The following is a 27,489-nucleotide window of genomic DNA, read 5'->3' as shown; positions in this document are numbered from 1 at the left end:
GACTTATGAGAAAAACAGAATGGAACTGATTGAAAGAGGACTTGTATAGTTGATATAAAGCTCTTAGAATGCTGTGGTTAGGAGTGTATGACCTTTTAGATAGAATTGTCTACATCTATATAGGATTTATATGGTGACTCTTAGAGAACTTACCAAACGGATATGGATCTTGCTAAGTTATCACTTTGGGATGTTTAAATTGAGAGTTGCTGCTTTATTTTTAGTTGGCAGCCGATTCATATTTGCGAAATAGCTTGAGAGTGTTATGTTATTATACTAATTTCGCCCTATATTCTGCTTTGTAGGAAGCTACAATGGCCTTTGCTGCAGAGAGCTGATAAGAGAGGGCAGAGTGGTGTGACTTCTGTAGTTTCAGATACAGTTGAAGAAAACTGTTCCTCCGGTAACTCTGCCCATGGTATTAATCTACGGCCAGGTGAAAACATCAGCATAAGCAACATCCCTTGTGGTTCTATTTGTATTACCTCTTCTTTTGGCAGTTCTAAGAACTTCCACGTAAATGCATGATCTGATAATTACAGTTGGGACTGTGAATGGGTCAGCATGGCTCATCTGGCCTAATTAGGTCGAGAGTAGGCCCAAGCCCTATCCAGCTATCTTTTTTAAAAGGCTATCCAGCTATCCGTGTTTGACCAATTTAGCTTGTTGTGTTTTGGTAAAGGAATATTCCTGCAAAAAGTGATTTGGAGCAGGGATCATTGGGCTATTTTAACAAGCTTGTGTGGCTTTGACTTTTGATATTGGGCCTCAACTGTTTTGCTTTAACAGTTATGGACACAAAGGAATATATGTGATAGCTTATGGGCTTAATTATTTGCTACATCATGTGTTCTTACATGCATTATTACCTGTGCTTCATTGTCTGTCCAGGAGAAAGCATCCTCCGCCTTGGTTCCGATCATTATAAGAAGGATGCATCTAATAAGACACTTGTTAGGATCTCAGGTAGGATTAAGTTGTAACAGAGCTCAAAGCTTCTTCATCATCATTATCATCTTTTTTTTTTTTTTCATGTCCTCATGGATTAAAGCATTTCTCATACATGTTATGTTCCTTATTTTGTTGATGGCCAATTTGGATTTACATGGATAAATAATGCTAAGGCTCTAAATCTGCCGATAGCATCGAGTGGGATTAACTCGTAATAGAACTTGAATTTTCTTTTCTTTGTGTCCTCATAGTGTAAAACATTTCCCTTGGAAGATCATGTTGCTGTGTTCTAGTTGATGGTCAATGTGGATATTCTTGCGTAATCATACTAAGGCTCTAAAACAACTTTTGTTTTATTAGATGATGTTGGCCTTTGTTTTCCCATTTGATGTTTTGTGATTGAAGTAGCTGATTGTGAAATTTAGATTCTGCTTTTAAAGTTGTTCTATATGCAGGCGAGAAAATGACAACTGCCACTAATATTGGAGCTGGAAGTGACTCCACAAAATGCTATGAGCCAAGAAGGCTGTTTATCGACAAGGATGAGTATGTGAAGAAAATCCATATGTTTCTTTTCAAATTCATATGTTTATATATTTACGAGAGAGATATGAAATCAATATGTAACTACTGCCATTATACTTTGAAGGCTTGAAACATATGGATATAAGTTCTCTCATGTGTTTGCATGTACTCTTGTACAGCCTTTGCTTGATATGCTGCATGTAATAGTTTATGTGAATTAATGTTTTCTAACAGATATATTCGTACTGGCAAGGGAAACAAGCTTATTAGGGATACAAGAAAGCTGAAAGATATATTGGGAAGTGAGAAAGTCAGATGGAGCTTGGATACTGCAAGATTGAAGTTGGCCAAAAAGCAGGAGTACTGCCTGTTATTTACTAGATTTGGGAAGTGCAACAAGGAAAATGTGAAGTGCCCATATATTCATGATCCCAATAAGATTGCAGTGTGCACAAAATTTCTTAAGGGCATGTGTTTGGGTCTTAATTGCAAGTTGACCCAAAAGGTAGGATACTTATTTTTGAGGCAATTTGGTCATGATAGGCAAGCCTTTCACCCGCCTATTTTGGTCATGGGTATACATAAGATTGGAAGGCCAATAAATGTATGTCCATCATCTCGAATATACTCTAGTGTGCCCATAGTTTCCTTATAGTTGGTATCATTACATTCTAAAATGAAGGTTGACAGTGTTTATTGTCTGCTTGATAATCATTGAGTAGATTCTTAGGTCGTGCTGTCACGAAGTTCTCTCTTCTCCTTCCTCTCCACACCCACTCACCTACTTAAACCCTTAAAATCATGGGCCTGGAGTCTGGATGGAGGAGTTGTTGTGTAGATTTACTGAAAGCTACTCAGTGCCTAATATCTGTTTTGCTTTGTTGGGAATTTTCTATTTATTTTCCTTGGTAACCTGTGTGATGAGTCTGATATTGTAGGTCATTCCAGAAAGGATGCAGGATTGCTCTTATTTTTTGCAAGGTATGTAGGCACTGTCCACTGCTTCATATTGTATGCCAATCATTGTTGAAGTTTCTATATGCAGGCTAGTTTGGCACTTTCTTTACACGGTTATGTGCAAATGGGAATTGTCCGTATAGGCATGTAAATGTAAACCCCAGGGCTTCTGTTTGTGAAGGTTTCCTTAGTGGCTACTGTGCTGATGGCAATGAGGTACATGCTTAACCTGCTATCTGGGTTATTAATAGAATAGATGGAAAAGGACTCTATGCCGTTATGAATTTAGTGTCACCTAAGAACATTCAAGGGTTTAATGTGAAAGCCCCACAAATGCCCATTTGATGTTTAGAGATTATAAGTTATTAAATTAAGGAAAGCAGAAATAGTTTTTGTGACTTGGGCCTTTTGCCCAGTGGTCACATTGGGGGGTTTCAAGTGTGAGGTCTTGAATTCATGTCTCATCAGGGGTAAGGGGGGTGTGTATAATCTGCATGAAAAATAATATGTAGAAAAACTTTATTAAAGGGGAAATGGTACAAAGACAGAGCTTCCTCATTCATGAAAAATACAACAGCAAAGATCAAGAAGAAAGGGGCCAGGATAACATACAATAAGGCATCACTGAACTTTTTGCTTTATTAAATGGTAAACACTTGGCTTCGCTTGGATTGTCTGACCATTCTCTGAGTGAACTGAGAGCTGGTTGCTTATATCATTTAGATCTTATGTATTGGAGCAAAGGAGTTTAGAAGGCTTATCTACATTGTTGCAGTAGACATATGAGGTTTTTGATTGTCAGAACTTTGTTTAAGCTTATTATGAACTGTGGGTTATTGAGCAAGGAATAAGGCAGGCAGCCCGCAGTTCAAAAAGCCACCAGGAAATATTTCTTTTAACTGGCCTCTGTACAAGAAAGATTATTTCTAGCCAAAACAGAAGTTGACCAGGAAATATTTCTTTCTGGCCTCTGAACTATCCAAAACAGACGTTGATAATGGATATGCCACAGTTTAAGTCTATGTTAGTACATCCAGAAAAAAATCCAAGATAAAAGGGGTCTGGAGTGAAAGAGAGATGTTGCCATTAAAAACTCATATCGTCCATTGAACTTTTATTACTGTTTTATTTTGTGTCTAACTTGTTGCATTGTTGAAACTATTTGCTTCATCTCCTTCATCTTGTTTATATTATCCTTGGTCAGCTTTGTTACATTACTACTGATGCTGATGATATGCAGTAGTCTGGATATGATATATGTGATTGCAAGAAGGTCCTCAATTAAATTTGCTGAAGTTAACACTCCCAGAGGAACTCTTCTGAGATATATAAGACCCTAGGTCACACCAAGACCCCTTTGAGGCAAACACGGAAGATCGACAAGATCGAAACTAAGTATTGTTTCAATATTGTGGAGGTAGTGAGCCTTTCCAGAGACCCCTTTGTAGTGAGCCTTACCACAGGAATCCTTTCATGGGTGTTTCATTATTGTGGGGTATGATAGGAAGGGAAGAAGTAAAGAAGCAGCCATGATAGTATGCGCTAGATGAAGTGATTTTTCTTACAAATTATTGATATTTTCCTTTCCTTGAGGCAGGGTATTCCTCAAATCTTCATATTAGATCCAATAGGTTGAAAGAGATACCCATGGATTTATAGCTATTCTTCTTTTTATATATATTCTATTACAGAGAGAGAGACGGGGTTTTTTTAACTTCAAGCTGATAGAGATTTTTTTTTTTTTTTGAGGAAAATGTGTGAATATATTACTGAGAAGAGAGAAAATACAATACCTATCTAGAAAGGCTTTCCTCCACAACAAGAGCGTCGACTAAATGATTAGCCGATCTAGGAATATGATTCCACTTACACTGCATTTCAGACGTTAAAATACAAACATCTTCGAATAGCTCCCAATGACGCCATGGAGGTTTGAAAGGCTTCGTGCACCAGCTGATAATAACTTTAGAATCACCTTCAACTAAGAGGACTCCCTTCAGTTTTTGCTTGAAAAGTTTCAGCCCGTTGTATAACCCATGTAACTCAGCACTTGTAGAATCTGAAATACCAAGTAGACCCGCATATGAGAAGAGAAGGTTCGCATTTTCATCATGTGTTACTCCACCATATCCAGCCGGGCCTGGACATCCTAGCGCACTTCCATCGAAATTTAATTTGAAGTGGCCTGTAGGAGGTTTAGACCATATTACCATTTTGGGATTTTTTGCTGGTGAAGACATTTCTGCAATAATACGCCAGTTTCTGCGCAAGTTTGACCCTTGTAAATTGCGGAATTCCTTTTGTAAAAGCACCCAAGAGGATACCCAATGATTCTGTCACATAGAGTTTTCCATGGGAGAGATTTCTGTTTAAATTTTCTGTTGTTTCTCTCTTTTCACAGATTCCATACCATGTGCCCAACACAACAAGATATTAATATTTTCCCCAATTTTGGAAGACAAGCACTGATCATAGTGAAGATTGTGTCGGGTAAGTTTTGTGATGGACAATATAGTAATCCTATTTTGTTCATCAGCTCGGTCCATACAAAATGTGCATATTCGCAATGCAGAAGGGTGTGATCTGCTGTTTCGGTGGTTGTATTATAGAATGGGCACAATGGATTAGAAACATTAGTCCTGCGTCTTTGTAAAGCGTCTGAAGTTAAGATTTTCTTACGGCAGACGGTCCAGATAAAGAATCTTACGAGAGGAGGAATGTGTAAAGACCATGCAAAGGCAGCAGGATGTGTAGCTTGAGGAGTTTGGGGGGAGATCATGCGGTGATACATAGAAGCTGTAGAGAACATACCTTGTCTGCTCGATGTCCAAATGATTGTATCGGATGAATTTTTTGTTTTTACTACAGAGAGCTTATTCACCAGATCAGCTGATTCCAATGCTTCGGCATCAGTCAACGCTCGCCTGAGGTGTAAGTTCCAATCGCTAGTAGTCAGCCTTTGCTCAGAAACAATCCCATTATGAGTTCTTGACAGATGATAAATATGTTCATGGCTATCCTTGAGGCAGCTTGAACCCAACCACCAGTCCATCCAAAACTTGGTTTTACCGCCACAACCGATAAAGCATTTGACCGCAAACTTTAAGATAGGAGTTGGGCGATTTTCTTCCAAACGGGAGATAGCTTGTACAGTCTCCCACCATCAGTCCACCACCCATTGACTTTCCCAGATTTAACTTCAACCATTTGCTGCCATAACAGATTGGGATGCGTATTGTATTTCCATATCCACTTCAAGAGTAAGGCCTTGTTCGTTGTAGCTATATCACGAATCCCGAGCCCCCCCATAATAAAAGGTTTACAAACATCATCCCATTTTACAAGACTATACTTTTGTTCCCCATTTGGCCCATCCCATAAAAATCTTCTTTTTAAAAGCTCTATTCTATTCCGAATCGAGGCAGGACAATGGTATAAAGATAGAAAATAAGACGGGATACCATGTAGGCAGGATTTGATAAGAACCAACTTACCAACTTTGGATAAAAATTTCCCTTTCCAAGAAGCGAGACGGTTTTCGAGACATTCTACAACTGGGAACTAGGCGTTCTTTGTAGGTAAGACAGGAGTCAGAGGCAGGCCCAGATAAGTGCCCGGAAGAGACGCCACCTTACATCCCAAATAACTAGCCATCGAATTTAGTACAGAAGATTCAATATTAAATCCAGTGATTGAAGTTTTTTGCCCAACTTACATTTTGACCAGTTGTTAGTTCGAAAATGTTTAGCACTGCTTTCATGTGAGAAACTTGTCTCATAGACCCTTCTCCAAAAAGTATTGTATCATCAGCATAGTGTAAAATCTGGATGTCTTGGTTCGGATCGTCAGAGATAGGACTTAACCAACCTGAATGTTTAGCAAAACGGAGCATTGAAACAAGGGACTCACCAATGAGAGTAAATATGAAAGGAGATAATGGGTCACCTTGTTGTATCCCCCTGGAAGCTTTGAAATAACCGTGCAGCTTTCCATTGACAAGGATAGAATAAGAAGGCGAAGAAATACAACTCCGCATCCAAAATTTCCACCTCGTGTCAAAACCCATTCGGTCAAAAAGATGGTCAACAAGTTTCCAGTCAACTCGGTCAAATGCTTTCTCAAAATCTATTTTCAGAACAAACCTTGGCAGAGAAGCTTTTTTGAAAGAATCTAAGAGTTTGTGAGCAGGCAGAGAAGAGTCCAGGATATTCCTATCTCGGATGAACGCGCTTTGACAGGGATTAATTACCTTCGGAAGGATGGCTTTGAGCCGATTGGCCAGGAGGCGGCCAATGATTTTGTATGCACGGGAGGTGAGGCTAATGGGACGAAAATCTTGAGGTAGCTCAGTATTGACTTTTTTGGGACAAGAGCGATAAAAGACGCTCCGCTTCCTCTATGCGTTATACCAACGTGGTGAAAATTGTGAATGAAAGTGTAGATATCGTTTTTAACCAGATCCTAAAAACAATGGTAAAACTCACCATTAAAGCATTAGGTCTCGGAGCTTTGTCTTTTGGCAAGCTGAGGACAGCCTGTTCAATTTCTTCAGATGAGAAAGGCTTCTCTAGTTTTGCAGCGTTGTCAGCAGAGATACGCTGGAAGTCGAGCTTCTGGAGTTTGGGTCTTTTGAAACATTCTTCTGAATACAGGTCTATCAAATACTTCACCAGAATGTTAGAAATGGAGGCACTATCCGTTATCACTTGTTCCTCATGACAGAGTGAAGTGATACGGTTAGTCCTCATCCTGGCCGAAGCGATGGAATGAAAAATCTTTGTGTTTCCATCACCTTCGGCCATCTATCGAAATCTAGAACGTTGTTTCCAACGAACAGATTCTGAGCGAAGAAAGTTCAAATATTCTAAATTTAAATGATTTCTAACAAGTAAATTAGAAGGAGAGATTGACCTTTGTTCTTCAAGTAAGTCCAGCTCAGATATGCAGCGGCGAATCGATTCTTTCTGGGAAGCAGTAGTTGTTCGGTGATTTTTTGCCCATAACCGGATCTTTGCCTTGATGGCTTTGAGTTTCAGAGGAAGAGCCCAACCCGGGTTTGGATGAGTTTCCTGCTCGAGCCACCATTTCTTGAAGGAAGGAATGAAAGATTCAGCCAATATCCAGGCATTTTCAAAGCGAAAGGGGGATCGTTCCCATGCAACTAGCCGAGTATTTAATTGAATGGGCTAATGATCGGATCCGATTTTGTTTAAGATTTGGCCAGAGATGTTAGGGAAAAGTTGGTTCCATTCATCATTGACAAAAAAACGGTCCAGCTTAGACAAAATAGGAGGGGTCTGACAATTTGTCTAGGTGATTTTTTTCCCCGAGAGGGGAATCTCATAGAGACCTAGACTGCTAATGAAATCAGAAAAAAGCTCTTATTGAAGATGAGGTTCTGATGGCAGGGGGGTTTTTATCTGAGCAGAGAAGAGTCGCATTAAAGTCACCTCCTAGTAGCCAGGGGAGGTCCCATAATTGAACGAGTTGGAAGACTTCCCAGAAGGGTGCCCAGTCTCGGTGTCGAGTGGGCCCATAAATGCCAGCAAGCGCCCATGATGTTCCAAGGGTGTGATCAAGAAAACGCAGACCGATTGAGAGTTGACCCGACATAACAGAAATTGCATCAAAGGCTTTTGGATCCCAGATGACAACGATGCCACTGGAATGTCCAATTGCATCAACATTGGCCCACGCAGGATCAGATTCATACCATAAATCACAAGCAAGAGAGTAATCAAAAGATTGTAGCTTTGTTTCAAGAAGTATTGCAATTTTTGGCTTAACATCAAAAAGAGCAGCTTTAGTTTTGCCTTTCCCTTTTTTTCGCTTTCTGGAGTAAGTGTAAGTGTAGGGAGTTACGGCATACATTCTTTCGGTCTCCCTCTGAGGGGTGGTGGCAGGGGTTTTTGTTTTGAAACATGAGGCCTCAGGGTATGGTTTGAGTATTCGTAGGGGGGTGGGGCAGAGGATGGTGGGGGAGTGGATATATAAAGTGGTTGGGGAGTGATTTGGGGGACCGTAGTCCCAGGTGTAGTTTGAAGAGTTGTTAGGATTCGACAGAGAGAGGGATGGAGGGGAGGGGCTTGACGGGGCTTGAGGAGGATCTGCATATTGGGAAACTTGTACCAGAGGAGAAGGGTCTGAGGGGCGTGGTGAAAAGGGATGATTTGATGTGTGTGTGTGTGTGGGGGGGGGGGGGGGGGGGGGGGGTGATGTTTATTTTCTGTTCCTCTCATAAAACCAGATAAAGCTTTGGTTCAGTGAGCGTTGATGAGTTTTCATTTTGCATTTCCCTTTTTTTTAGGAAGATGCGTGCATTTAATTTAGAATGGTAAGAAGACAACCTAGCGTGGTGGTCCATCTTCCACAACAAGTTGTTGGAGGGAAGAGCCCCGTTTAGCAGGAAAGTTCGCCAAGTGATATGTTGATCAAGATGGCCTCAAAAAATCCTGAGGCCCTGAAGCAGCCCAGCTAGCCCAACAGTGGTAGAATCAGAAGATCCTAACGGCCCGACAAAGGAGTAGATGTGTCGGCTATCATCATCGTGGATTACCTCTCCGAACCTAGCAGGACCAAAGCAGTAAGTTCATCTTGAAATAGCCCGTGGGGGTGGGGACTACATTGTCATAACAGGGGCGTGGGAAGGCCCAGACATGGCAGCAATCATGTGCCATTTCCCCTGAGATCAGTACCACGAAGGTGAGCGAATTCTTTCTTTGTCGGAAACTAGGCGCAGACCTGACCTGCGATGCTATCTGCAATTACCTCCATAGGGGATGATTTAAACTGGAATTTTTGGTTGTTCCTCTCTTTCCAGATAGCCCAGGGGATGTGACCCGCAAAACTAGATATGAGTATTTTACCAAGTTTTCGCAAAGGGAAGTTGGTGATGGAGTGGAGCATGGATGGCAGGTTATGGGGCATACAAAATTGTATTCCTATTCGGTTGTGGAGATTGGTCTAGATTGCGTTGGCGAATTGGCAGTGTAGGAAAACGTGAGTGGTTGTTTCAAGGGATTTACAGAACGAGCAGGAAGGATCCTGTAAGGGGGTTCCCCGTATGATGAGGGCATCATATGTGAGGATTTTTTTTTTTTTTACAAGCATACCATATAAAAAAATTTATACAAGGCAGAATGAGTATAGACCAGGCTTGAGCTGCAGAGTGCAGGGGCTGAGGGGTGTTAAGGTCGTGAAGGAGGCTATAAGCTGAGGTGAATGAACCTTTAGGGCATGGGTCCAAATGAGATTGTCTGGAATATGATCTCGGATTGTAACATTTGCGAGATGAGTGAGAAGGGTGGATTCATCATGGCTTTTGAATACGAGGGTCCTACGGAGGCCCAGATTCCATTCTCCAATGTCAGACCATATGTCTGATATGAAGGCGTTATTGAGGCTGGAAAGGTTCGAGATGTGCTTGAAGCTTTTGTCCAACGATTTCTCCCCCAACCACCAATCTGACTAGAACTTGGTGAGTCACAAATCTCATAGAAGCTGGGCAATTGAAAAGAGATAAGTAGCAACTGGAAATTCTATGAAGGCTCGATTTTATAAGTGTGAGTTTACCTGCTTTCGAGAGAAATTTACCTTGCCACATGGCCTAACGACCCTCCATCTGCTCAATGACATGATGCCAACTACTTTTGGGGGGAATGACAGCAGTCAGCAGAAGGCCCAGGTAAGTACAAGGGGGAGTAGCAATTTTACAACCCAAGTAATTGGCCATTGGGTCAAGGTCATTTTGTTCGATGTTGAATTCAGAGATGGAGGACTTGATCCAACTCACCTTCTGTCCAGAGGAGATCTCGAAGACATTGAGAAGAGCTTTGATGTGAGCAACTTGTTCCATTGAGCCTTCGCCAAAGAGAATAGTGTTGTCAGCATATTGCAGGATATCAATATCTTGATTCGTATCGGCAGACAGAGCATTGAGTCAATCAGAGCCTTTGGATCACCGAATCATTGAGGAGAGGTATTCGTAGATGAGAGTGAATAGAAAGGGGGATAGTGGGTCACCCTGTGTGATTCCCCTAGAATCACTGAAATGCCCAAATGACTTAACATTAATCAAGAGAGAGAGGGGGCATTAGATATACAACTCCGCATCCAGAAGCGCTAGCGGGTGCCAAAGCCCATTTGATCGAATAGTTGATCAAGTAGCTTCCAGTTGACCCAGTCAAAAGCTTCTTCAAAGTCAAGTTTGATGACTATTCTGGGGAGCTTGGATCTCAAATAGTTGATCAAGTAGCTTCTAGTTGACCCGGTCAAAAGCTTCTTCAAAGTCAAGTTTGATGACTATTCTGGGGAGCTTGGATCACTTGAAGGAGTCCAAGAGCTCATGAACCGCCATTGCTGCATCTAGGATATTGCGCCCTTTGATAAAAGCACTTTGGCAAGGGTTGATGATTTTTGTGAGTGTGGCACGGAGGCGGTTAGCGAGGATGCGAGCAATGATTTTGTAAGCATGGTGGTGAGGCTAATGGGTTTGAAATCCTGAGGTTGGTCCGAATTAATTTTTTGGGGATCAAAGAAATGAAGGATGCTCCAATGGCCCTGTGTGTGATTCCACATTGGTAAAAGTTTTTGACAAATGCATAAACTTCATTTCGGATGATCTCCTAATAATGCTTGTGGAACTCCCCATTGAAGCCGTTCGGACCAGGGGCTCGGTCCAGAGGTAACTCAAGAGCTGCCAGGTCAAAATCCGCACTGGTGAAGGGGGTCTTCAGAAAGTCTGCATCCGTGCTTTCAATGCTGCGGAATTGAAGTTGGTGAAGGACAGGCTTGTTGAATGACTCGGTGTATAAATCTGTGAAATACTCAAACAAGAACATTAGATATGGAGAGGCCATCCGTGATCACCTGTCCTTCACTGCAGAGGGAGGTGATACGGTTGTCTCTCCGTCTAGCCGAGGCAATGACATGGAAGAATTTAGTGTTTCCATCACCATCGGTCAGCTAGCAGAATCTGGCCCGGTGCTTCCAGTGGATAGTCTCATTTCGAAGTGAATCATTAAGAACCTGATTTAATTAATATCTAAGAAATAACTCAAGAGGAAGAGAGAGACCTTTGTTCCTCAAGTAGGTCGAGCTCCGAGGTCCGATAGCGAACTATCTTTTTGGTGAGTAGCAGAAGCACGATGGATACTGGACCTGGAGCGGTTCTTGGCCTTTAAAGCCTTCAACTTGATCGGAAGAGACCAACCCGGATTAGGGTTATTAGGAATCTCCTGTCTTGCCACCTTTCGGTGAGGTTGGAAGCAAAACTGCCCTCATAAATCCAAGAATTTTCGAAGCGGAATGGTGGCCAACCTCAGGCTAGGGGTTGAGTATTTATTTGGATGGGCTAGTTGTCTGAACCAGCGCAGTTGAGGACAAGCCCATAAGTGTTGCTGTAAAGCTGTAGCCAATTCGGATTGGCAAGGAATCTGTCTAACTTCGAGAGGATCGAGGGCGATTGGCCATTGGACCAGGTGAACTTCTTGCCAGAAAGCGGAATCTCCGAGAGCTCAAGGGTACCAATGAGGTCAGAAAAGTCTTGCATTGTTGAGGATATTTTTCTAAGCGAAGTCTGGTGGCATTGAAATCCACAACGAGAAGCCAAGGCAGGTTCCATTGTTGGATGAGTTGGAGGATTTCCTCCCAGAAGTTATCGTGATCACTGTGGTGAGTTGGGCCGTAGATGCCTGCAAAGGCCCAGGGGTGCCCCATGGATTTGTCCCGGAATTGGATCCCTATAGAGTACAAGGTCGAGGTGGATATGGTGGCTTCAACAAGGATATGATTCCAAATGGCGAGGATGCTGCCGGAGTGTTCGACAATATCCACTGCAGCCCATTTTGGGTCTGACGAGTGCTAGAGAGCACAAATTACAAAAACATCATGAGGTTGCAACTTGTTTTTTTGGAAGATTACAATAGTAGGTTCATATTAAAAAGGGACAACTTGGTGCGCTCACTGTGGGACAGAAAGGGGCGCCATGCATGGAGAGGGTTAAGGTGGAGCTGGGAGGTTTGTTGACTCACATGGCTCGGGTTGGGTGTCTTTCGCCTTTGGTTTGCTTTGTCGACGTGAGTAGGTGAATTTGATTGGGGTTGATTTGGGGTTGTTAGAGGACTCAACATTGGCAGCATCTTCGTGGATTTTTGCACTGGGCTTCATGATGGCAAGGGGGTAGGGCAAAGGATGGGTGATATTTGGTTATATATAATAAGGGGTAGTGGTAATGGGGCGGGATTTGGTTTTGTGTCCATTCAATGGACTGAGAGGCTTGAAAAGTTTTATCTGGCTCCTCGAGACTTCATCCGATACGGGAGTCCAGAATTAGCCCCAGTTCATCAATGGCCTGACAAGAGTCTCGGATGATAGACAGCGGGGTGTCTTGAGGGGGCAGAATTTTCTCTCGGGACCGACAGATGACAAGGGGGAAAAAACTCTTGCAACCTGTTGGGTGGTTTAGGCTGGATGAGACACAAAACCTTCAAGCCGTTCAATGACTGGGTCCCAAGAAGATTTTTTGGGTAATACAAGAGAAAGGGGGAGACCCAAATACGTACCCGGAGAGGAGGCAACTTCACAACCCAAATAATTTGCCATGGAATTAAGAATAAAAGGATCAATATTGAAACCCAGAATGGAAGATTTAACCCAACTTACCTTCTGCCCAGAAGACAACTCAAAGAGGTTTAATAGAGCTTTCAAGTGGGAGACTTGAGAAAGTGAACCTTCTCCAAAAAATATAGTATCATCAGCATATTGCAATAGAGGAATGTCCTAGTCAGAATTAGTCAACATAGGCTTAAGCCAACCAGTCCATTTGGCAAATCCGATCATAGAAGCAAGATGTTCCCCCATGAGAGTGAACAGAAATGGGGACAGTGGGTCGCCTTGTCTTATTCCTCTAGTAGCTTTGAAATATTCGCAAGGGGACCCGTTTACTAGAACAGAAAAATGTGGGGAAGAAATGCAACTTTTCATCCAGAATTTCCACTGAGTCCCAAAACCCATTATATCTAAAAGATACTCAGTTAGCTTCCAATTTACTCTGTAAAAGGCCTGTTCGAAATCTATTTTGAGGACGAATCTTGGCTGTTTTGATTTTTTGAAAGTGTCTAAGTGCTCCTGGGCAGCCATGGCAGAATCTAGAATATTTCTGTCTCGGATAAAGACATTTTGGTAGGGGCTAATAATTTTAGGGAGGTGTGTCCGAAGGCGGTTAGCCAGCAGACGGGCTATGATTTTATAGTAGCTTGTGGTCAGACTTATAGGTCTAAAATTCTGAGGAAGATTGGGAAGGGATTTTTTTAGGATAAGGGCAATAAAAGAAGCACCTACTGCCTTACGGGTGATACCGACTTGGTGAAAATTTTGGATGAACGTATAAACATTTGATTTAATAGTATCCCAATACTTATGATAAAACTCACCATTAAACCCATCCGGGCCAGGGGCTTTATCCTTCGGAAGCCCCATAGCAGCCAGTTCAACATTTTCTATGCTGAAGGGCTTTTCTAAGTCTGCAGCTTTGGACAAGGAGATTCTCTGGTAATCGAGTTGATGCAATTTCGGCCGATTGAAACGTTCTTCAGCGTATAGTTCTGAGAAAAACTTTACGAACAGATTAGAGATAGAGGGGCAATCCGTTATCACTTGGTCTCCATGAGAGATGAAAGCGATACGGTTATCCCTCCTTTTGGCCGAGGAAATAGCATGGAAAATTTTTGTATTTCCATCCCCTTCGGCCATCCAGCGAAATCTTGCTCGCTATTTCCAACGAACAGTTTCGCAACATGGCTTAGTAGAAAGCTCAGAATTTAATTGAGATCTAAGAATTAAATCAGAAGAAGAAATAGACCTGCTCTTCGAGTAAGTCGAGCTCCGAGATGCGTCTGCGAATCGAGTCCTTCCGAGCAGCAGCAACAGCACGGTGGGAAGCATACCACGAACGAATCTTCAATTTCAGAGCTTTTAATTTCAGGGCGAGATTCCAGTCAGGGATAGGGTGCCGGGTCAATTCTTGCCACCAGACCGGAATGGAAGAGTTAAAAACTTCCAGCAAGGTCCAAAAATTTTCAAAACGAAAAGGAGTGCGCCCCCAGGATAGGAGGAGAGTGTTAACTTGAATAGGCCAATGATCAGACCCGACTTTGTTGAGAACTTGGCCAAAAACATTTGGAAAAAGATCTAACTAATCATTGTTAAAAAAAAAAGGTCCAACTTTGAAAGGATCGGAGGGGATTGGCCATTTGTCCATGTGTATTTTTTTCCAGATAGAAAGATTTCAGAAAGTCCGAGACTACAAATGAGGTCGGAAAAAGCTCGCATGGCAGATGTTGTTCTGGTCGCTGGAGGGTTTTTTTTCAGAACAAAGTAAAATGAAATTAAAATCTCCGGGTAGAATCCAAGGCAAATCCCATAATTGGACTAGTTGATATAATTCTTCCCAGAAGGAGGGTCGATCAGTTGGCCTAGTGGGACTATACACACCAGCTAGAGCCCAAGACGTGCCCAAAGTATGGTCGTGGAAGCGGATACCAATAGAGTAATGCCCCAGTTGGCAGAGATTTGCGTCCACTGCTTTTGGGTCTCAGATGACAAGAATGCCACCCGAATGCCCAATAGCATCAACTGTTGCCCATGCATGGTCTGATCCGTACCATAACTCTCGAGCAATAGAGAAGTCAAAAGTTTGTATTTTTGTTTCAACTAGAACTACAATTTTTGGCTTACATTCCAAAAGGGTTGCTTTGATGATGGTGTGTTTAGAGTGTGAGCCAATACCTCTAACATTCCAAGACATGATGATCATTTGGAAACTGGTAGGTCGATATCCTTCTCCCGCTGGCGAGAAGCCTCGTGATAGTGAGAACTGAAGATCAACGCAAGTTCAGCTAATTCGTCATATTTTTCTGGTGGTAGATCGAGTTCTTGTTCTTCTAGAAATAGAAGGAGGTCATCCTCCGGTAGAGGCTGGTGCTGGAACTCGGGCAGTAGCTGAACACCCGGAATGTAAGGAAGCAGAGAGTCCGCTGTTGGGTGAGTGGCATCATATTCAGACAGGGATTGAGGCAGTGTTTGCGACTGGTGAGCCATGTATTGAGTAGGCAAAAATTTAGTTGGAAGGAGTGGGGAAGTGTGGGTGGGGGTACGGACGGGGAGGGGGGCAGTATTGACCTTGGGGGGGTGGAGGTACTTTTTGCTTTGCCTTTTTTCTTTTTTCTGGAGTAGATGAGAGCATAGGGGGGTGACTGGAGCTTTTTTTTTTTTTTCTGTTTCGGGGTTTTCTATTTCGGTAGAGGGGGCGAAGGTGGTTGTGGGTCTTGAAGTTTCCATGTTGGGATTTGGGTTGAAAATTTGTAAAGGAACGGGGGACAGGTAATAGCTGGAGGGGATATTTATAGAGGTGTGGGGGGTATTTGGAAGAGGAGAGGCCGGATTCCATACACTGTCTGCTTTGGAAAAGTTGACGGACTGGTAGGCATCAATCTGGATGGAAGATTTTTGGGTGGAAGGTGAACCTTTCTGTGCCGCTGTGTAGGGGTAGGTTTGCGGTCCTGAGTTGTGGCAGGTGGGGGTATTCGAAGAGAAATTTGTGCCAGGTTTGGAAAACGAAAAAGATTTTTTCGGGTTGGGAATGATATTGTGCGGGGCTCAAAGGAAATGTGGAGACTTACGAAAGTTTGGGTACGAAGACTGGTCATTTTTGTCAGGCGTAGGTACCGGTGCCGAACAATCGGTTGATGGGGAGGGAGATTTCTGGGGGGCTCGAGGAAAGATAATGGGGTGACAAAAGTTGCTATTTCCTGAGGGATGCGGAGGCAGAAAGGCGGATGGGGAGTTATACAATGTTGGACCTCGGGAGGCGGGGTGAAGGAAGTTGGGAAGGCGGTAGGGTGCAGGAGTAAGTTTCGGGTCGTGGGCCTGGGACAGAGATTTTGAATTTGAGTTGGTTGGAGAGATACTGGGAGGAGCTATCGGAGTAGGATGTATGATGATGGGTCGGTACAGATAGGTCAGTCGGGGATCCTGCGTGTCGGTTTGCATTCCGTACGGAGACGGGGAAAGGTTTTTGATGTCGGGAAGGGGGGATGGGACATTTGGGGTTTCAGGATTCTGACAAGATGGCGGGAGCAAGGAGATGGATGGACAAAGTGAGAAAGATGACGTCTCGGAAGGTGTATCCGGGTGCGGCGATGGGATTATGTTGGCCAGAGATGTGATGGTTGTTTGAAAGGTTTGGATTTCCAGAGGTAGGGGTGTAGGGTGCGGCGGGGGCGTGAGAATTTCAAAAGAAAGTAATGATGGTGAGGTGCTGTGTAACCTGGAGTTTGGATTGTAAGTGTGTTGGATTTCGAAATTCTGACATGGAAGATGGGTTGGGGGGTTATCGAGAGGCGATGTGATGGATGGTGAAGTGACGAGTCGTAAAGGGGTTGTGATGGACGGCGATGTGATGATCGGTAATGTGATGGGCGGCGATGTGATGACCGGTAATGTGATGGGCGGCGATGTGACGGGTGGCGATGTGACAGTCAGGTCAGGTTTTTGGTTTTTTGGAAGTGTAGGTTTAGGACGTGGTGGAGGAGTGGGGATTTTTTGGATGTTTGGAGTTTCGAGGGAGAGATTTTCTCTCTGAGCGGATCTTTGTACGGATTTGATTTTCTAGATATTTGGAGCTTCAAGGGAGGATTTATCTTGTTGAGTGGATCTTTGTATGGGTTTTTGGCTGGTTGACGTGGTATTCCACTCGGTTATCATTGAGTAGAGCTCGGGACGAACTCGGAACAGGTTCGACTTAGTACTCGGCGTTGCCGAGTGATTGTTTCTGCTCAACTCGTAAGCTTTCATGTCATGGTTCATGGAGGGGAGATAGGTCATCTCCCTGAACTCCAGAGTAATCCATGCAGAAAAGTCTCCGGAACGAAGTTCAATGAGTTGCGAGCCACTCACCGGAGTCTTTGGCTTAATGAGAAATTTGGTCAAAAGCAGTTCAGTAGCTTTTTCTATTGTCCAAGCGAGCTCCCCATAGATGTTGGCCAAGCTTTCCAGAGTATGTCGGCATTGGAGCTCTGATGGAATGCCTTGGGCAATAATCCATTGGCCGTTCATGGTGAGGCCAGTGGTCTAGCATGCCATACTCACAAATGGGGATGCAATTTCGTATTTTAAGCGGAACAACTCATCTTTGTCTTCCTGTGTTTTGGAAATCAGCAACCAGGATTGAGCTTGAATGTGCAAGATGTCAAGGGTCTTTTGAAGCTTTTCCTTTATCCATTTCTCAATCTGGTTTGCACTCTTGGCGCACAGTGGTGGTTACCGCCATTGAGAGGTGATCCTGTCCATCTTTCAGGGCTTGGTCCGGAAGATGCAAGGAGATGTGGTTTTTTTGGTGGTCGAAATTTGAGGGTACATCGCCACCCGTAAAGGGGTTGTGTGGGGTGGCGATGTGATGGACGGCGATGTGATGATCGGTAATGTGATGGGCGGCGATGTGATGATCGGTAATGTGATGGGCGGCGATGTGATGGGTGGCGATGTGACAGGCAGGTGAGGTTTTTGGTTTTTTGGAAGTGTAGGTTTAGGACGTGGTGGAGGGTGGGGATTTTCTGGATGTTTGGAGTTTCGAGGGAGAGATTTTCTCTCTGAGCGGATCTTTGCACGGATTTGATTTTCTAGATATTTGGAGCTTCAAGGGAGGATTTATCTTGTTGAGTGGATCTTTGTATGGGTTTTTGGCTGGTTGACGTGGTATTCCCCTCGGTTATCATTGAGTAGAGCTCGGGACGAACTTGGAACAGGTTCGACTCACTACTCGGCGTTGCCGAGTGATTGTTTCTGCTCAACTCGTAAGCTTTCATGTCATGGTTCATGGAGGGGAGATAGGTCATCTCCCTGAACTCCAGAGTAATCCAAGCAGAAAAGTCTCTGGAACGAAGTTCAATGAGTTGCGAGCCACTCACCGGAGTCTTTGGCTTAATGAGAAATTTGGTCAAAAGTAGTTCAGTAGCTTTTTCTTCTGTCCAAGCGAGCTCCCCATAGATGTTGGCCAAGCTTTCCAGAGTATGTCGGCATTGGAGCTCTGATGGAATGCCTTGGGTAATAATCCATTGGCCGTTCATGGTGAGGCCAGTGGTCCAGCATGCCATACTCACAAATGGGGATGCAATTTCGTATTTTAAGCGGAACAACTCATCTTTGTCCTCCTGTGTTTTGGAAATCAGCAACCAGGATTGAGCTTGAATGTGCAAGATGTCCAGGGTCTTTTGAAGCTTTTCCTTTATCCATTCTCAATCTGGTTTGCACTCTTGGCGCACAGTGGTGGTTACCGTCATTGAGAGGTGATCCTGTCCATCTTTCAGGGCTTGGTCCGGAAGATGCAAGGAGATGTGTTTTTTTTGGTGGTCAAATTTTGGGGGGGGGGGGGGGGGGGGGGGGCAATTCGCTGGGTTTTTTTATTAGGCGGCAATTCGCTCTCTTGTGAATTTCCTTGGGGAGGAATGTGGGAATTTGAGTTGGTAGGTTTTTTTTGGTAGGAGACGGATTTTTGGGGGGGAGGAGAGATTTTGCTTATTTCCTTTTTTTTGGATAATTGTAGTATCACATTGTAGAACTTCTTCCAACCCATCCCGAATTGGGGGCTTAGAGGAAGGGAGATCATTCCCATGATTTTATTTCTCCTTCTCTGCACGATGGAGCTTTTTAGCTTGCCTCCATGATATTGTGTGTGCATCTGGAATTCCAGGTCTTTGGTGAGGAGAGGTTTCCCATGGCTTCTTCCTATCTTTCCGTTGCATACGTTAAACAGTATTGTGCGGAATGCTTCTAGTGCCTGGCTGGGTATGGAAATGAAGGATTTCTTGGTTCTTGAACATCTCCTTGGGTGCGAAAAAATGCTTCGTTTTTTATCTTGGATTTCTGGATGGAGATGGATCCTTTTCCATTGTTGAATCGCATCTCCTCTGGATTCTCTATTCGGATTCTTCTTCTCGATGTTCTGCTGACAACCGTCTGCCATTCCGAATTTTCTTCTGGATTTTGTTCTTGGATCTTCGAGCGAGGGGGGTTTGCGATCGCTGGAAAGCTCTTCTGCTGCTACTATTGTTGTTGCTGCTTCGGTGGACTGGCTTGCTCCGATCGGTCGGAGTCGATTTCTTCTCGGAGAGGTTGGTCAGGATGATGTTTCGTGGGTGGTGGCGGGTTTCAGGGGGGTCCCAGGAGGTGGGTCTCCCGAATCATTGCGCGCGAGGCTAGACCCCTTTCAATTCTCTTAGTTATTGGATTCTCACGATTACAAAAATTTATCTCCCTAAAATTGGAAAGTTATTAATCTCCTACAGCGTCGGTCACATTATCTGGGGCCTTTGGAAAGAACGGAATAATAGAAGGTTTAATAACAAATCCCTTCTTGACTACATTCTCTGTAGTCAGATTATGGGGCAAGTCACCTCTTGGATTCGGATGAGAAAAGAATTCAAAAGTCTTGGAGGGATCATTCTTTGTGAGAATTGGGATCTTGTTGCAAAATTGTCCTATCCCCCTCGCCCTCCGACTATGGAGACTTGGTCCCTTCCTCTGGATTTTTTAAACTAAACTTTGATGGAAGTGCATTAGGTTGTCTGGGGTTAGCTGGATATTGGGGGGGGGGGATTGCTCCTCTCTTTTTGCGGGCCACTTGGCATATCAGACTCAACAATAGCTGAGTTATCTGGGTTGTTCAATGGCCTGAAGCTGTTTCATCAGAGAATGGAAGGACCTTTATTTGTCGAAGGCGATTCACAAGTTGTCATCTGTTGGTGTAAGAAGACATGCAAATCCCCATGGCGGCATTGAGATCTTTTTTATGATATATGTACTTTAATTTCCCAAATATGATGCAAGTGGAATTATATTCCTAGATCCGCAAATCACTTGGCGGATAGTCGGGCTAAAACAGGTGTTTTTCTCCAACAACTTGTTGTGGAGGAAGGTCCTGTTTAGTATGGTTTGTATTTTTTCTCTCTCTCAGTAATATATTCACACCTTTTTCAAAAAAAAAAATGTGGAGTTACCTCGCCCAGGTTTACCATCAAGACAACACGGCTCGGCGTTTTCAATTGGAGTATGAGATGGCTAATTTCACACAAGGAAGTCTATCCATCGAGGAACATTTTTTTGGTTTTCAAAACCTTTGGGCTGACTATGCGGACATTGTTCATTCTACTGTTCCCGTTACAACTCTTTCTGCTATTCAAGCAGTGTATGAAACCAGCAAGAGAGATCAATTCTTGATGAAGCTCCGTTCCGATTTTGCAATTGCACGGTCTAATATGATGAATCGTCATCCTGTACCGTCTCTAGCTGCTTGTTTTAGTGAACTTCTACGTGAAGAGCAGCGTCTAGCAACTCAGGCTGGCATTGAACATCAGGCTAACGTTAGTGCCTTTGTCACTGTGGCTTATGCAACCCAGGGGAGGAATAAGGGGCGAGACATGTGTGCTGTTCATTGCTATAGTTGTAAAGCTTTTGGTCATGTTGCTCGGGATTGCCCTAGAAAGTTCTGTAGCTATTGCAAGAAACTAGGTCATATCATCTCTACTTGCCCCATTCGACCTGCAAGGAGGCCGGATACTGCTTATCATGCTTATGCTGGTGCCTCTAGTTCTACTTCATTGCCTGCTACCTCACGAGTTGTTCCTGTTGCACCTTCAACTTTAGCCCCACCGACCATACTCACTCCTGAGATGGTACAATAGATGATCATTTTTGCTTTCTCTACTTTTGGGCTCTCAGGTAATCCTAAAGTTTCTTCTAAGCCATGGTATTTTGACTTCAGAGCTTCTAATCATATGACCAAATACTGTTGTTTCTCTTTCCAATGTCCGAAATTATGATGGAAATCAGAGAATTAACATCGCTGATGGCAGTTCTCTGCCTATCAGTGCTGTTGGTGATCTTTCCTCTTGTTTAACTGATGTTTTTGTGTCCTGACCTCTCCATAAATCTTATTTTTGTTGGTCAATTGGTCGATAATAATTGCAATGTCCATTTCTCTCGATCTGGTTGTGTTGAGTAGGATCAAGTGTCCGGGATGATGATCGCGAAGGGGCCTAAAGTGGAATGACTCTTTCCTCTTTATGTTTTTCCTCCCCCCATTCGTCCTAGTTTTCCTTTCCTTTCCTTTGCATGTAATGTTGTTGATTTTGGACCTAGGATGTGGCATAAATGTCTAGGCCACCCAAACTATGATGTCCTTCGAAAATTATTTAATTCAGGTGTCTTGGGACATAAAACGTGTTCTTTTCTTGATCTTTCTTTCTTTTGAATGTCCATCATGCAAACTTGGCAAAAGTAAAGTTCTACCTTTTCCTCATAATGCATCTCATGCCTTACAATGTTTTGATATTATTCATACTGATGTTTGGGGGATTGCTCCTGTTGTTTCTCATGCGCATTACAAGTACTTTGTCACCTTTATCGATGACTGTAGTCGGTTTTCTTGGGTTTACTTTTTACGGGCTAAGGCCGAAGTTTTTTTAGTATTCAAGCATTTTCTTGCGCTTCTAGATACTCAATTCTCTGCCAGCATCAAGGTCTTGCGCTCTGATTCTGGCGGCGAATACATGTCTAATGAGTTTCAGGACTTTCTTCAAAGCAAAGGGGTCATCTCTCAGCGCTCTTGTCCTTCGACGCCGCAACAAAATGGTGTTGCTGAGAGGAAAAATCGTCATCTTCTTGATGTGGTCAGAACACTTTTACTTGAATCATCTGTTCCTTCTCGTTTTTGGTGTGAAGCGCTTTCTACTTCGGTTCATTTGATCAATCGCTTACCTTCTCCTACATTACATCATGTTTCTCCCTTTTTTAAGTTGTTTGGCTATTCTCCTTCACATTCTGATCTTCAGACATTTGGTTGTGTTTGTTTTGTGCATCTCCCTGCTCATGAATGCCATAAACTTACAACCCAATCAGTTAAGTGTGCTTTTCTTGGTTATGCTATCCCTCAAAAGGGTTATGTTTGTTATGATCCATATGTTCGTCGTGTACGTGTTTCTCGGAATGTGATTTTCTTTGAAAATCAATATTTTTTTCCATCTCATGTTGAGCAACCATCTGCCTCTTTATCTCTTCTACCTTGCATTGATGATTCTCCACCAATTGTGGAAGGTTCAAACCTGATTTTGTGTATGGAAGACGTAGTGGCCATGAGTTTGGTTCTACTTCCTCTGTGCCCCCTCACGATCTTGTCCTGGCGCCTAATCATACTGCTCCAGCTTCCACCGCTCTTTGCCGGTCTATTCGCCCTTCTAGGCCTCCTCATTGGTATGATTTCTCCTCCACTGTCTCTCCTGTCGCTACTTTATCCTCTATTTCCATTCCCACTTGTTACAAACAGGCCATGACACATGAGTGTTGGCAGAATGCAATGCAAACAGAACTTCGAGTACTTGAGGAGAATCACACTTGGGATATTGTTTTTTGCCCTCCTCTAATTAAGCCTCTTGGGAGTAAATGGGTTTTCTCTGTCAAACTTTGCTCTGATGACTCTTTGGATCGGTACAAAGCTTGCCTAGTCGCTTAGGGCAACAAACAGGAATATGGGATTGATTATGAGGAGACATTTGTGCCGGTTGCCAAGATGACCACGGTCTGTACTATATTCGCGCAGATGGATGTGAAGAATTCCTTTCTCCACGGTGACCTCCAGAAAGATGTATACATGAAGCTCCCCTGACTCATCCAGGATATCCTTTGACTGGAAGCCACCTGGTGTCTGTTTCCACCTCCAGATATCCTTGCTTCCTGAGACAAAACGCCAAGCATGGACCCCGACCTGTATGAATCTAGCCAAACGAGGGAGATTGTGTCTAGACACTAAGGGGAGCCATAAGGATCACCGGAATCGCCAAGGTGTGATTGGAATTCTCTCAACTCTAGCCCTTAATCTAAATATTTTTTTACAGCTGCACTTTCAGCTCAAAGAATTCTGTTAAAAGCTTGTTCAAGAGTGGTCACATCCTCATTAACCAACAATTGGGCTCTAATAGCATCATACCCATGCCCCAAACCATCCAAAAACTTGACTACTTGAATCTGATTTTCTTTCTTACGAATGTCTTCAACATTCGTAGTTAAAGGATGGAATGTACTAATCTTCTGTAATATTCCTCTCATCTCAGTGAAATAATTTGTCATTGATCTATATCCACGCTTTATATTTCAAAAACTTCACATATAACTCATAGATCCTTGATAAATTACTTTCTTGAGACAAAATGGAAGCCAATGTAGTCCACATTGCCTTAGCAGTATTGCAACCCAAAATCTTATCACTAAATTTGGATTCCATACTATTGACCAATCGGGTCATTACTAAATTATCTTCTACCACCCAATCTTCAGTAACAGGTACCGGGGGATCATCATTTATATATTTTGCCATTTTTCTGGCCCTCAAATACATCAAAACTGACGTAGACCAGTTTACATAATTCGATCCATTTAACCGGATCGTAGTTATCTGAATAGACTGAGAGAATTTCACATCTGAGCTCTCAGTAGTCCTTTGGACAACAACCCGTATGCTGGAATCAGCCATTAAATATCACCAAACACCACAATTCAGTACACTAGAGCGTCAATTAACCAAAGGGAAGCACTTTCCGCAAATTTCAATATTTGCGTAGTCAAATGGGCCCTATATCAAATTCAATTAGGGCAATGCAGCACCCAATTCATTCAATTTAGAACCAATAGTGATCAATTCCAGCAATTGAGACTATAAATCAATGAAAGAATGACCTAATTGCAAGAAATCAAGATGGCGTAGGCTATATGGCTGGTGACGCAAGCTTTAGGTTGACGACGTAGGCAGATTTGAGAATTTTCCTTAAATTGGGATCATTAAACACTTCTAAATCCCAACATTCAGTTAAATCAAAGCAGTAATCATTAGCCAATAGGCTAAGATAGGCAGAAAAAGGGAAAAAATGAAAATTTTACCCTACCAGTCCAGAAATGTGGGGAAAACCTTCAAGGAAATTGCTTAAAAGGGAGAGAAGATCCACAAAATCCAAAGAAACTTGCCCAAGACTTGCGTTACTGCTATGATACCATAAAAAATAGGTGATTTGGGGAGAATATTGAAGAGAAAATGGATTTCTGGAACAGTGGCAGCTTTGATGCCTTGGAATCCGAGCCAGAAAGGCCCTTCCTGCTTTATAATCTTGGTTTAAGTGAAATTTTACAATAGGACAAAAATGCCCCTCAATAGTCAAAATTACATATCTCCTAAAATACATGTCTAAATTGAATGAAAATTTAACTAGAGATAAAATAAGACATTCTCTGTCTAATAGCCATACTATAAGAGAAAAATGTAATATTGAAAATCTAAGAAATGACCAAAATACCCCTGAACTTGTATTTTAACAAACACAATGAAACAACGAAAGATAACAATAAGGTTTTGATTCTTTCAAAGGGGAATCTACCCCCAAGTATAACATAAAGAATCATGGCATCTGATGTAGTACATGGATTTCTCTTTTTGGAAAAATTTCTGTCTTTGGAAAGTATTCTATTTTGGTACTTCTATGTGATTTTTTTTTTCTCTTGGGCTAGCTACTACTAGTTACAAAAGGCACCTGAACATTCAAGTCCTCCCTTAGGTACTAGAAAACCCAGGAATTCCTTGAGTTGAGAAGAAAATTGATGGTTACACGTTTCTAGCTTTCTCTACAACCTTTATTTCTACATTTAGTGATATTAGCATTCAACAGCCCTGGACCAGCTGGCTTGGGGAATTTATCCGCCACCATCTGGGGCAGATCTTGCACTCTTATGTGGTTACTAGTTGGTATTTTTGGGAAAAGTCAATTTAGGACGGCCCTTGACCAACTTTAACAAGTTATAAATTCATTAATTATATATTTATTAAATATTTTAATACGTTTATAAGTTAACAATAATTGCAGATTTCTTAAGTTATTTCTTACACTATTTACTATTACACGTTTCTCCACAACATATCGGATAAATAGACAGGTAACGAAACACATTTTAGCCTTTCCAAATGAAACAAATAATAGAATACGTAAAGGCAAACTGAATGGGTAACTAAACAACCTTTTACCTTTTCAGGATTTAACCCTTTTAGGACCCTACATGAAAGACATCCACGCAAAATGCAGTGGATCTTTACCATCAATAAATTAAATGGAAATGTCCCATATCAACCTACTGAACTACAAAAAAGTGACTCTAGGATGGTCCAGCTGACATAAACCATTGCATAATCATTTGCCACCTCTCTATGTTTGGGATTTAGGGATTTACGCGCATCCAATAAATCAAAATAGATTAACCTCCTCACAGGTGGTTCAATTGTCTGATTATTCAATTTAAATATCAAGCTATAAAAGAAAAGTTAAGATGTCCAAAACAAATTGGGTTGAATTCCAAGAGAAACATGTTGCAGTCATTGCAAAGCCAAATCAAGAGCATATAGAAAAGAAGAAGTCACTACCTAACCCTAGATTGAAATCAGCAACTCTTAGGAAAGAGGAATGCAAAATGAAAACTCGTCAGTGCTTAATGAACCTAAGCTTTATCTGGTTCTATATGAGGAACACAAAACAACCATGCTTTCCGCCAACCACATTAGAATATATATTATCAGCACTCCTTCAAAATTGATGGACCAAAATCACCGACAAAAAGATAAAATCAAACTCCTTTGCTTCAATTTTATAGTTTTTTTACTATAAGCTACACATGCACACATCCCCAAACACCTCAAAATAAATAACTGCCCTTATCAGGCAAAAGTTAGTCATCGAACCAAACAAAGAAACAACACCCCTCCCCCCCCAACTCCCTTGAATTAGAAATTGCAAGCAACCAAGAGAGATCCTTGGCCCTGGAAGAGAGAGAGATGAAACCATCTGCCCTGCTCAAAGATAAGTCTCTAGAAGGCACACAGAAGTTCTAAAAAAACAGGGTTACTTCATCTAAATAACTTACCTCAATTTTTTTTTTTTTTTTGACAAATTATTGAAATTTAGCAAACACCTTAAGAATCAAGTCCTTGTTTACAGTCTTTGCTTTGTATGTACAGTCCAAAGTATTAGATAGCCATGAAGCAGCAGAAATCACAATGATTATATCAAGATAGTGGTCCCATATCCAAGGAGCCATGCAAGAGCCTCTTTAAAAGTTCTTTAAAATACAGCTTTTATCCTAATCACATATTTCTCAAATTTTGGGCGTGCTTCTTTGGACTTTCTATTCCCTTTTAATATAACAATTTTCATACCTTTCACCCAAAAAAAAAAAAAAGGTAAATTTGAGAGTCTCTTGCCTATTGTGTAAATTTTTTTAGAGTATGTTAGATGAGCTTCAATAGATTCCTCAAAAAATTTGCAGTACTCCCTAAATCAGGGGAACGCTGATGACGCATCTTACTATTCAAAAGTATCTGCATCTTTTTCTCAACTTCCAAACTATGTATAATTTCTAGAGCATGATATCAAAGAGTGCAATAGAAACATATATAGTCATAGGAAATGCTAAGCCGAGGTGTAAAAAATGTAAAATTCAATTAAAAAAAAAACTTTGCTAGACGAGATTAGATCCTTACCTATTTCAGCTTCTTCCTCATCGATGCCAAGGCTAACATAATCAGCATAATGTCTATCACAAAATAAAATATCCTCACCCCCAGGCTCTACCGTTTGATTCTCCGATACAAGTGGACTTAATACCCCCACCATCAATCAACTTGACAACCTAAGTAACGGCCTCTACCATTTCTCTGCTATTCTATGCGCTTTCGCTTTCCACACTTGCTTCTTTTCTTTTATTTTTGATGGACAAATATGCTGATTATATTAGCCTAGTGGACAAATACCATTTTCTTTGAAGCGCGGACAGACGTAAGTATGCTTCTTCCGACACTAAATTTGCAAAAGTTTTGTACAAAAGTTGTCCAACATCTAGTTACCAGGAAACCAAACTAATGACATGCCGACATTCTCAACTATAGAATAAAATACAGTCAACCAAGTTCTACTT

General features: G+C 42.2%; 1 protein-coding gene across 2 annotated transcripts in view; it reads left to right on the top strand.

Moving 5' to 3' along the window:
* LOC137946365 (zinc finger CCCH domain-containing protein 7-like) overlaps window positions 1-27,489 on the top strand; it is a 54,394-nt gene that overhangs the window by 3,754 nt on the left and 23,151 nt on the right. For both annotated transcript variants that reach the window (XR_011111072.1, XM_068792634.1), the window contains exons 2-6: window positions 306-436; window positions 892-966; window positions 1,407-1,497; window positions 1,711-1,981; window positions 2,415-2,457. Coding sequence is in view for 1 of the 2 variants with exons in the window: in XM_068792634.1 (XP_068648735.1) it covers window positions 1,415-1,497; window positions 1,711-1,981; window positions 2,415-2,457 (397 nt within the window). In the remaining variant the exon portion in view is untranslated. The remainder of the gene's footprint in view (window positions 1-305; window positions 437-891; window positions 967-1,406; window positions 1,498-1,710; window positions 1,982-2,414; window positions 2,458-27,489) is intronic.

Source organism: Aristolochia californica, unplaced genomic scaffold (assembly GCF_029961685.1).
Source record: "Aristolochia californica isolate CCGP_79_NKW_82.1479 unplaced genomic scaffold, dmAriCali1.0.hap1 SCAF_12, whole genome shotgun sequence".
Classification (NCBI taxonomy): Eukaryota; Viridiplantae; Streptophyta; class Magnoliopsida; order Piperales; family Aristolochiaceae; genus Aristolochia; species Aristolochia californica.
Note: the sequence above shows the minus strand (reverse complement) of the source record. Positions and strands in the feature narration are given on the sequence as shown.